This window comes from Vitis vinifera, chromosome 5 (genome assembly GCF_030704535.1).
Source record: "Vitis vinifera cultivar Pinot Noir 40024 chromosome 5, ASM3070453v1".
Classification (NCBI taxonomy): Eukaryota; Viridiplantae; Streptophyta; class Magnoliopsida; order Vitales; family Vitaceae; genus Vitis; species Vitis vinifera.
The window spans coordinates 10,475,708-10,488,479 of NC_081809.1; the positions used below are offsets into that span (position 1 = coordinate 10,475,708).

The 12,772-nt window shown below is 31.5% G+C and overlaps 1 protein-coding gene across 1 annotated transcript; it reads right to left on the bottom strand.

The window, feature by feature from the left end:
• Positions 1-7,521: 7,521 nt before the first annotated feature.
• Positions 7,522-8,364, bottom strand: LOC100264945 (uncharacterized). The gene has a single exon (XM_010646913.1). It carries the CDS (start codon positions 8,362-8,364, stop codon positions 7,522-7,524), a length of 843 nt encoding a protein of 280 aa, XP_010645215.1.
• Positions 8,365-12,772: the final 4,408 nt, after the last annotated feature.

Consider the following 12,772-nt stretch of genomic DNA (forward strand, 5'->3'; position numbering starts at 1 on the left):
GCACACAATCCCACGCATTACTCGCTCATTTGCGATTGACACCTTGTAGACCGTCCCTGCGATTGTTGCGATTGAGTCCCATTCGCGGCATTTGCGACTGAGCCCATTCGCCTTCCAGACTATTGTCCCATTCGCGATTGAGTCCCATTCGCCTTGCAGACTGCTGTCCCATTCGCGATTGAGGCGCTTGTCGCGATTGAGTCCCATTCGCCTTGCGGACTGCTGTCCCATTTGCGATTGAGGCGCTTCGTGGCATTTGCGATTGACTCTCCAATTGCTTCCCACACCCCTCCCTTCAGGGGTCAAAGTAATGATGCTTTTGCAGAATCCCACGCATTACTAGCGCATTTGCGATGACGCCTTCCGGACAGTCCTTGCGATTGTCACGATTGTCGCGATTGAGTCCCATTCGCGGCATTTGCGATGGAATCCATTCGCCTTGCAAACTATTGTCGATTGAGGCGGTTGTCGCCATTGAGCCTCATTCGCCTTGCAGAGTTTGACCTATTCGTGAGTGAGGTGCTTTCGTGACATTTGCGATTTCCCTGATTGATGCCCACATCCCTTCAGGCTTCAAAGTAATGACACTTGCAGACAGTCCCACGCATTACTAGCGCATTTGCGATGACGCCTTCCAGACAGTCCCTGCGATTGTCATGATTGTCGCGATTGAGTCCCCTTCGCGACGTTAGCGATTGACTCCCTGATTGATTCCCACACCCCCCTCCCCTTCAGGCTTCAAAGTACTCCATAAATCACATTCCCACACCCCTCCCTTCAGGCTCCATAAATCACGTTCCCACACCCCTCCTCCCTTCAGACTTCAAAGTACAAAGTCCCACATTCCCCTCCCTCCAGGCTTCAAAGTAAGAGCAACTGCATCTACAATATCTGCCATGGCCAAACAACCACGGTATGCCCCCTTTTCTCATGTCCTGCTGTTTTACACATGATTCCTGCTCTCATTTGTTTAATTCAATACACTGATTTTAAACTTTTATGTTTTCACCACAGGTAATCATTAATTAAATTTTAACCTGTGCATGTGACTTCATTTGATCTATAATCATTTGAAAGTATCTCTTAATCCATTAAAATTCTTTATCATGTATGGTTTCAATAAAAATAATACCACCTTTGGCATTTCCCTCAATCCTCTTTTACTTGTGATCACTCAATTTTTCAAACTCTAGTTTTAGGTTAAATTTCAAAAGAAAATTAAGTTATTTTTTCAATCCTTTGCTTTTCAAATATGCACGTTGAATGTAAAGTGTTTTATCCACTAAAATATAAGAGTGCTACTTTTCATATTTTAGATATACTTTTAATATTTTAAAATTATAATTATTTTAGATGATATTGGATAATATTCTTTAAAATTAGATAAAAAGATTAATTCGATCATATTCATCTAAATTTTTTTTAATATTCTTTAAAATTAAATAAAAAGATTATTTTGATCATATTCATCTAATTTTTTTAATTAGTACTACTAGTGCCTTATTTTCATAAATCTAATTGAATTTCTTACTTATTTATTTATTATTTCCATGACAGAACTTCATCGGCTTTCATCTCTTTTCTTACAATTTTGGGTTCAGCTGTCCTTGCGAAATACCAATATGAGAATATTTCTCCATTTGCCCAACACAATATAGCTATGCGAATCTCTTTATTTGCAACATTTATATATTTCATGGTGATTGTAATTTATGAAATCCTTAATTTTGATGGAACTGTCAAAGTTGAAGATGATGGAAGATATCTCCTTATTTTGGGTCATGTTCGATTCTTAAGTGGAATAGTAGCTGCAATTTTGTTGATTTTGATCTTGATCCCATATTTTGGATGGTTCCTCCTTGTCATATGGATCATGTTCTTAGTGAAAATAGTGTGGTATTGGGATAAAACATTTTATAACTTTGACATGTTAAAAAAAAAAAAAATATGTCAATGATAAGGAAGGAAGACAAGATCAGTTACCCCCAGTTTAGAGTGGGTTTGGCACAACAGAGGTTATTAACAAAGAAAGATTAAGTGAAAAACATATTTTTTTTCTTGTAATTTCGAAAGTGTTATGTAAGTGTTTTATTTTGATTAATGGGAGCTTTTCTTTTTCTTTTTCTTTTTCTCTATACATCGTTGGTGATTATTTGTCGCTGGAATACCCACAAGGTTATGACATGTTTCATTGCAAATATGGTTTTATATAGTAGAATTATGATTGAACTAATAAAACATATTTTCTGCATATTATTTAGCAAGATCTCCCAACTACCTCTCGGTAATATCCTTTGGACATAGCCAGCATAAACTAATAGCAGCTGCTAATCTTTCCCATTCTTACACAAAACAAAACCAAAGAAAAGGTATATTTAGAAATTACTTTTTCTATGTTCCCAAACAATAGAAAATTCAATATATGACACTTCACTCTCTACTTTTCTTTTCCATATTTTCTCATAACCAAATATGCTAACCTCTCATTCCAAGATCCAACCAAAATTGAAAAACATTTACAAAAATCCTAATAAAAGAGACAGATCATGCTACAATTACACTTTCTTACAAGAAAAATTTTAAAGTTAAAAATTATAAAATTGGAGAGGGTACAAAATATGAAATAAATACTATTATTCATTATATTCTTGTATCCTTCAAATTTTTCATTTGCTTTAACTTAACGTCAAATAGAAATAATAATATTTATTTATATTAATTGCACTTATAATTGATGGAAATTAGGAACAACAATTCTTTGTAACCTCCTAATTTCCAACAATTATAAATGAAATTATTTTGAATAAAAATGTATTTGAAGTTGAAAAAAATTCTTAAAATTAAATGGGAAGGGTAGGGATTTTAATTTTATTTTTTTTTACAACTATCAAGAATTTTGCAGGTATGGTACCTACTTTTGTCGGTTACCCACTTCGATAAAGTAGAATTGGAATTTTGTACCCATTTCCATGAAGTAGAATTGGAATCCAAGATTAAGAACAAGAGACGCCCTACGACCCACTACCCACTACCCACACCCACGTTGACTAATCAACCCATCCCATTAAAACCCACAACAACCCCACAAGGAAACAGCGTCCCCCCACCCTTTCTTAGAGAGTAAGAATCAGAGGCGCTGTTTTCTCTCTGCTTGCAGACTTGGACCAATAAACCGGCCTTTTATTTTTTATTTTTTTTTAACTTATACGGATTTCTTAAAAGATGGTACTTTGAAAAAAATTCTTAAAATACGATACTTATAAAACTATTAATAATTATTTTATCGGTGTTTTTTGAAAAGATACCTTTCATATTTTTTATATCAATTATATATATTTAAAAAAAATTGAATTTACATTAAAGGTGTCCTCATCTTCCATATTTCTATAAAATTGAATTTATATTAAAGATGTATTTTCAAAGTACATTTTTTCATAATTTTTTTATTAATCATACACGTTAAAAAAAAATTGAATTTATACTAAAAAATATTTTTTTCCACAATACCATAAAATCAAATTTATGATAAAGGTGTATCTTGAAGAGACATCTTTTACAATTTTTATATTAGTCACACAGTGAAAAAAAATTGAACTTACTTTGAAAGCGTCTCAATAATTCCATAATTCTATAAAATTAAATTTATATTGAAAGGTTTTCCTTTAAGAGATATTTTTAGTATAAATTTAATTTTTTTTCGATAAGTGACTAATATAAAAATTGTGGAAAATATTTCTTTAAAAGACATATTTAGTATAAATTTAATTTTATGAAATTATAGAAAGTGTATCTTAAAAAGACATTTTTAGTATAAATTCAATTTTTTCATTATACAACTAATATGAAAATTGTGAAAAGTGTCTCTTAAAAATACACTTTTAATATAAATTCGATATTGTAGAATTATAAAAAGTCTCTTGAGGAGACACTTTTAATATAAATTCAATTTTTTTAATGTGTATTATTGATATAAAAATTGTGAAAGATATTTCTTGAAGAGATACCTTGAATATAAATTCAAATTTTTTTAAACATGTATCATTGATATAAAAATAATGGAAGGTATTTTTTCAAGAGACACCTCTCAAAGTGACGAAAAGTATTATAAATTTGGAAATATTTTTCAATATATTGTATTTTAAAAAAATTAAATTTAAATTTACCGTACAATTATCAAAATTCCCCAATAAACCCACACTTTGAAGAGACTAAGAACCACATGCGAGTACTCACCAACAGAGATGGAGCCGCCATGTGTAAATATGTGCCTATGATCATGCTTCTTCTCAAAGCTGGATTTGAAAACTTTTGATGTATATATTATTAATTTATTTCTTCAAACTAAAACAACTTATTAAATATATATATCAAAATTTTCAATAAAATAACTTTAAAATATCTATTATTTTTTTTATATTAATTTTAAAAAAAAATTCTAATATTTTTATGAATTTTGATTCATTTTCGTTTTATTCATTTATATCAAAATATTTTTCAATATATTCCTAAAATCAAATTACCAATATATCTATAAAAATAATATTTTTATTATTGATCAAGACTATGAAAGTACATTTAAAAATTTTAAGATTTTTATTAATACACTAAATATTATTATCGAATATAACAAATTATATTACACTAACAGCAATTGTTTTTAATTTAATTTTAATAAAAAAAACTGGGTCAATAAATAATATAAAATAAATTGAAAAAAAATGCACAACTTATAATCCAAGGAAAGTGAGTAGAAGTAGAATGCACACGTAAAATATATATATTTTTTGGGTTGATAAATTAATTATTTTCTAGTTTTAAAATCTATGTAATAAGGTAGTTGGAGTTCAATTTAATCAAATTTATTAGGATTACAACTGTTTACGATTTTAATAATCAAATTGAATTAAAGTTTATGTGCATTACATAAAAGTCTCTCGGAACGAAATATAAAATAATTTTTTAAGATACAAAATTATTTCTAAAATAATTAGTTTGGGAAAGTAGAATTCATTGAGTTGAATTTCACACAGAGGCCATGCCCAGTCTAAGAATTAAATTTTTAGCCCGATTGGAGCTATTCCGAAGGGCCACTAGGCCCAAATAAGGATGGTCTGGGCCAGCATGATCCGTTCACTTAGCTGCATCTTCCAGCGGAACTCTAGTGACACACCAACTGGCTCAAATAAATTTCTCGACTCGCTCCATTTACTACAATTTTGTTATAAAAAAAAATGTAATTTATTATTGAAAAAATGACCAAGACTATATTTGGTTCTCCGAAAAATTTGAAAGAAAATAAAAAGGAAAAAGAGAAAAAAAATAAAGAAGAATTAAAAAATACATTTAAAATAAATAAATTATTTTTATATATTACTTCAAACTCATTTTATTTATTTAACTCATTGATTTAAAGATTAAATAATTTAAAAATGAATAAATTTCCAATTATTCTTAGCATTTTTTTTCCTTAATACTTTTTGAGAATCAAATATAACCTAAAAGTTAGAATAACAACATAATCAAGTTATGATTCATAAGATTTAATTCTTTTTTTAAAAAAAAAACATATTTAAAGCTTAAAAATGAAAACCAATAAAACAAAATATTAGTTACAAACTAAGCATAAGTAAATCCAAAAGTGGGATACCTGGCTAAGGACTCGAATCTAAACAAGTAGGCTTATTGGATGTTGAATCCATAGAATCTATAATCTCCATATGCATTATAAATTATATTCATCAATTTGAATCTCTTATTTTGTTGGTGGAAGAGTTGATTTTTTTCCATGGCCAAGAGGGATTATGAGACAAGTACAAACCTTTCAAAAGACAAAAAGTTTTAAAAGCCTAACCTATTAAGGGAATTTAGAAATAATTAATATTAAAAAAGTTTAACCTTCCACTATCATAAAATCATAATATTATAAATCATATGTTTTCAAACCTAAGTGTTATGTTTGATTGACGAGATAGAATATGTATATCATAATATCTCATTTCCGGGTATAATATTCTAAAATATTATATCCAATAAATATGATATTCATTACGATATACAATGTTTTCAGAACCGGACCGGTCATTGAACCGGAAAAGTTACCGGTTCACGGTTCACTGGTCGAACCGGCGGTTGAACCGCTATCAAACCGGTGACGTCATAAATATATGTTTTATTATTTTATATATTATAAAAAATTAATAAATTCTATATAAATTTTGACAGTGTCTACTTTGTCTGTTGAGTTTTGTCACAAAAATTTTTACTTGTAAAAGTCATCAATTATCATATATGATATCTATAACACAATATAAGATGTTATACATTCATAATGTCAATAAACTCAATATTTATCAAATAATCAAACCATTACTATCCTATAATAACCAAATTATCAAAGAGTTGTTAACTTAACACATTGTCCATAATAGATAATACAAATGTCAACCATAGGTCCATAACACTTAAATAATTACTCAAAATAAAAATATAACATGTCAATGTTTGAATATTCATGAAGATTTTTGCATACTAATAAATATAAAATTCATGTCTTCATTCATTTTGGAAATTGGAATATGGAGATTGAAAATGAGCATTTGAAAAACCAAAGTTCTCCACATCAAGCCCTTCTATAGCCACGTTACCACCATCCTCATCATCTACAAAAATATTGAATATATATCAACAAGAAATCATTTTTGAAGAAAAAAATATAATTATTGAACTTTTATAAGTTTAAATATTTTACTAACCAATGTGAGAACTTGAACCTTCTACTTCATTTATTGGAATTGACCCTTCTTCATATAGAAGATTTTCCAATTCTTCAACATCTAACTCTGTTGGCTGATCGTCATGAACTACCCAAAAATCGGTCTCATCAATGCATGCATAGTCAATGGGATCATAGATTCTTTTCTTGCTATAGAACCTAAAAAAAAACATATAATTATTCATAATTGTGAATAGAAGAATTTAAATTCAAAACAACTAAGAAAACATTTATACCGATTTTTTAGTCGTAAATTGTAATGAACGTATACAAGATCATTAAGCCTTTGATGTTCCAATCTATTCCTTCTTTTGGTATGTATACGTTCAAAGACACTCCAATTCCTCTCACATCCAGAAGATGATGCGATTTGGCTCAATATTTGAATGGCTAACTTTTGCAAATGTGGTGCACTGTATCCATGTAGCCTCCACCATTCATCTAGTTACCATTTCACATTAAAAATAAGAAAAAAAAAATAAAACACATTAGCAAGTTTAAAATATTAAATAGTAAGTAGGTAACTAATAAAAAAGAATAAACATACTAATAAATGAATATAATCTTTTACTAGGTTGAAGTACTTCACGTGAAGAATAAGCAAGGTCTCTTCCAAAACTTCCCAATCGATCATGAAATAACTTCATTTCATTCATTGTTTCAAGCTTGCCTTTTAGAACTTTCTGATCAATAACATCCATGACACCTCCAATAACATTTGGCTTATTACAAAAGTTTTCCTGATCATACTAGAAACATGGATTCAACCAATAAGCTGTTGAATGAATGCTTTTCTTTAGTTGTTGATCCCAACGTTGCTTTATGATCTCTGTATAAGGCTTGTATAGTCTTTCGCTGTAGTTAAACAATTTCTTGATGCCCAAACGAACCCTATACATGCCTTCATACACATATCCCATCGAAGGCCTCTCATCACAATCAACAATACGCAATAAGCGCATTAGTGGAGACATAAGATTCACAACAATCAAACAATCATTCCAAAATCTATTATCCAAGATGATGGAAACTGCAACTTTGCTTTTATAATCCTTTGAATATCTAGAGTCCACAAAAAACTTACTAGTCACCAAAGCTTGCAAGTCATGTTTATGATCATGAAGACTCTTGAGTGCAATAAATGTAGTAGCAAAGCGAGTTGCACTAGGTTGCAAAATCTCTATCCATCTTTCTCTTTTTCTCAACCAACTTAACAAAGCAACATGATTATACACAAAAATTGTCACATTTGATGCACGTCTTACAAGTTTAGCAACATGGTCCATCTTACCAATATCCTTAAAGATCAAATTAAGGCAATGAGCTGCACAAGGTGACCAATTAATGTGTTTATGCTTCTGAGAAATCAATCTCCCCGCGGCCACATAATTTGCTACATTATCAGTCACTATATGAAATACATTGAGTGGACCAACCCATTCAATCACCTCATCAAATAACTGAAACAAATTAGTTGCATCCTTGACAATGTCCGAAGCATCAACAGATTTCACAAACGATATTCCTTCAGGACAATACACAAGGAAGTTGATGAGTGTTCTTTGTCTATTATCTGTCCAATCATCACCCATTATTGTACAACCAACTTTTGCCCAAATTGCATGATAAGAGTCCACAAGTAACTAAACTTCCTTCTTGGCATCCTTTAAAAGATTAACCCATAGTTGATGGTAATTTGGACCTTTATATCTAGGACCAATTGCAGATATAGCATCCAACATTGGCTTGAAGTAGAAGGAATTCACTGCATTAATAGGAATGCATGCATCATAAAAGAATCTCCCAACCGCCATATCCGCTCTCCAAATAGCTTATTTCCTAACTAGTACACTCTTCATGGAAGGTTGAGATCCTTGAGTATTTCTTGGTGCAAAATACTTTGATTTTTTTCCTTTTTCCACTATTAGTTGCCATAGGACTTTGCATTTCTTGAACCTCTTTTTCACCTTTTGCCATATCCCCTTCAAATTGTGACACATTAGGACCATAAGGATTTCTATATTTATATGCTTCTTAGGTTGCTTTCTTAGAATTCACAAACTCTTCCAAAGAATTTTCCATTCGAAATCTGACATAAGGAGGAACCGATTTACATGGACCAATATCTCCTTTCACTCCAACAAGATGTTGTTTCATTCTATGAATACCCCCACCTTTTGTAATCTTTTTACAATACAAACAAATAAGAGTTTTCCTTCCATTTGCATATCTTTCTTCAGAAACATGCTCCCATGCAAGATCGGTCTTACTTCTAGTTGATTGAGAATTGGTAGTTGAATCTTGACCAGAGGATGGAGTCAAGTTTGATTCCATTTTTTTTTATTTCCTTATCAAATTAGAAACAAAAATCTCACATTAACGTAGAGAATGGAAGTCATCAACAATTTAATGATTTATAATGAAGTCATCAATAATTTATAACAATCACATATCAATGGGTAAATTTATCTAAATAAATAATGGTCATTATAACAAGCATGTTTTGATCCAATTATAAATTTATCTAAATTCTAAAGTAATTTTGTAGAGATATATTGATGGGGTACAAGGAGCAAACCATGAGATTAGGACTTAAATTGTTGAAGTTAATATCTGAGGTTGTTGAGCTCAATTCAAACCACTTAAAAGACATGGATTGTGTTGAAGGGCTTGCCATATTGTGTCACTATTATCTAGCATGTCCACAACCAGAGCTAACCATGGGCACCACAAAGCATTTTGACAATAACTTCCTTACTATACTTCGACAAGACCACATTGGAGGCCTCGAAGTTCTTCATCAAGATCAGTGGGTTGATGTTCCCCCAATGTCTGGAGCCCTTGTAAATTTGTAATTAATGTTGGTGATCTTATACAAGTAAATTTGTAATTAATGTTGGTTTACCTGTAACCAAAATACAGGGAAACCACAGTGAGAGACTATGTTCTCTATTGCTACTCAAAAGGGCTTGATGGGACTTCTGTTTTACCATATTTCAAGCTCAAAATTGGCTACCATATGTAGAAATTTCAAATTTGGCTTTGAGGATAATATGTGTGGGCATATTGAAACTTGAAACTGAAACCTCTTATCATATAAAATATTTGAAAAAAAATATTTTAGGCAGACCATAACAAGAAACTAAAAATTGACAAAAGGCACAGAAATCAATATATTTTGGTCTGGCTTCAAAGTATAATTAGTGATTAAAAATCACAAGTTGGAAAATGACTACAAGCACTTGGCTCTGTTACTCATCATATTCCAACTTACACAATGTCAATAAGACAAACTGTAAGGAGACTCTAATAAACATTTTCATTGAATCCACCATAACCGTGACATGGAAGGGAAATGAGGAATCATAAGTTACAAGTGTATTATTCATCATTACATAAGAGAGTTTTACTAGTAAACAGTAAATATTAAAGCCCGATCCACACAATTCCAAATACCATAAGTTGTATTGGTAAAAGGGGCACCTTATTGGGCAAACCCCGTTACCCCACAATCGACGCACCTTATCGGGCAAACCCCGTTACCCCACAATCAACGTAACTCACTGGGCAAACTCCAACCCCAGGGCGGGCTACCAGCCGGGAGAAAGGGGGGGGGGGGGGGGGGGGGGGGGGGCTTTCCAACTCTAGCGATACCTATGTGGGTGTCGTGGGTCGCTGACGGGACTTGTGTGGGTGTCGCAAGCCGTCGGCGATATTTGTCTTAGTGTCGCGGCTGGGACGCATCAACGGCGGGCGGAGGAGAAAGGGTTGGACTTTGGAGGTTGCAGCTTGCAGGTTTTCAGATTTTCATTTTGTTATATAAGACTCCAAAACGACGTCATTTTGATGTTTCTTTAAAAAAAAAATTAAAATCATTTGAACCGGCCGATTTTTCTGGTTCACCGGTTGGACCGCCGGTTCAAGCGGTCCAACCCTGGTTCGATCCCAATCCGGTCCAAATGACTGGACCGGACTGGAATGGTGACCGGTCGGCGGTCAGACCGGCCGGTCCGGTCCGATTTTTAAAACATTGATGATATATGATATTATGTTATTCAATATATAAATATAATTCGTATGTACATTGATTACTACATATATTAATATTATCTTACAATAGATTTTATACATATTTTTTAGTTATTCTTATTTAATTATATATTTATTTTTGTAATAAAATAATTCATTTTTGAAAATAAGTAATATAAAAAAATCCCTGAAAAGAATAATTTTTTGTCTATCCTATTTCTTGGCTTAAAATTCACATATAGAAGGGATATAAAAAATAGATGGAATAATATATTTTACCACCTATCTTATTATATTTCTTATCTTATCTCGTACTATATTTAACTAAGCATGATTAAAATTTATCAATCTTCTAATCGCTTATAATTTCCTCAAACAAACAATACATCTAGAAGGACAATAGGAGGATTGAATGAAAACCAAGTAGTTTTACTTGTGGTTGGATGACAAGAAATCATTTCCATGGAAGGAATGAAAAGGACAATAGGAGGACTGAATGGAGAACAAGTAGTTTTATTGGTAGTTGGATGTTGGATGACAACAAATCATCCTTATGGGAGGAATGAAAAGGACAATAGGAGGATTGAATGGAGAACAAGTAATTTTACTGGTAGTTGGACGACAAGAAATCATCCCCATGGGAGGAATGAACTTGAACAAAACCTTCCTCTTTGCCTAATTAAAGGGTCATAAAATTGTGGTCAAGCTTTATCAATGACAATAAAAAAGTACAATGAGCAAGGTAGGAGGTAGCTTCAAGGAAGAACGCCAACAGCCTTGGAATTTGGTTGGCTGACCTTAGGATTTTTTTTATGCTAGAAAGGATATCTCAAAGTCCGACGATTAAGGGTGCTCATCTTGGGATCTCCCACTCTCATTTCTTTATGAGTTCCATCATGAATAAGACAAAGTTAGAAAATAAAAATACACAGCAAAACAAAACAATACCTAGAACACCTCTCAAACAAGAAATAATTGAGTCACAATTTCTTCTTTTGCAACATTCTCTTTATCTTATTATTCCCATGGATTATTATTATTTCTAATTAAAATATTTTCAAAAAAATTTATTTTTTTCTCAATTTAACGGGCTTTGCATGAAATGAAAGAAAAAAAAAAAAAAAGATTTTTGCTATCATGAATAAATTCTTCTTCTTGAGTGAATTCTGGATTTTTGTTTTCTCAATTATGGTTATTTTAGTTTTATAATTGGTAACCAAATAATAAAGGAATTTAATGGCAAAAAACATAATTAATATATTCTCTTAAATTTTTAATTAATATAAATGAATTATGCGGGAGTTATATTCCTTTAATTTTACTTAAATTAATTTATTATTTTTATAACTTTGAGTCATTTAGAATCACAATTATTATTGGTGTTACCAAAAAGAATGAATAGAGGTTAGAGAAAGAGAAAATTCATTGATACTCTGATTCTCTACAAAATGCAATAAAACCAAAAGACTAGTCTACATGGGAGTCAAAGTAACAAACTCGATCGTAACTAACTCTTAGCTTACGAATTCAAATAAAATAAAATAAAATGTGAAAAAAAAAAAAAAACAAGCAAGGACTAAAATAGTGGAATATTGGATTGAAATAGTAATGCCCAAGCCAATGTTGATGCTTATGCTTTACCACAAAATTTTGTTGAGGAGTGTTAACACATGAGTGAAATGACAAAATCCCATTGTGGACCCCGCATTTCGGCTCATGCGTTTCCCATTCGATGGCGAGCTCGATTTTTATTTTGAAAAATTGATTCATTTATTTGGTTGAGAAAAATTGACTTGGAGTTGCCACTTATTTTTGTTTTATTTTTAAAGGGTAAACAAAATAAGAAAGAAAAACCCTAAGTGTGACTCCTTATTTTGGAAGAGGTGGTCTATGAAAAACCGGATTGGGTTCGGGGGTCAGGTTACTTATCGGGAAGGTACGGTAAAGACCGTAGCACCCTTCTAAGTCCCT

Bases quoted from the DNA above. Each gene is read 5' to 3' on its own strand.
- LOC100264945 (XM_010646913.1), bottom strand. From the start codon at position 8,364: ATGGGTGATGATTGGACAGATAATAGACAAAGAACACTCATCAACTTC.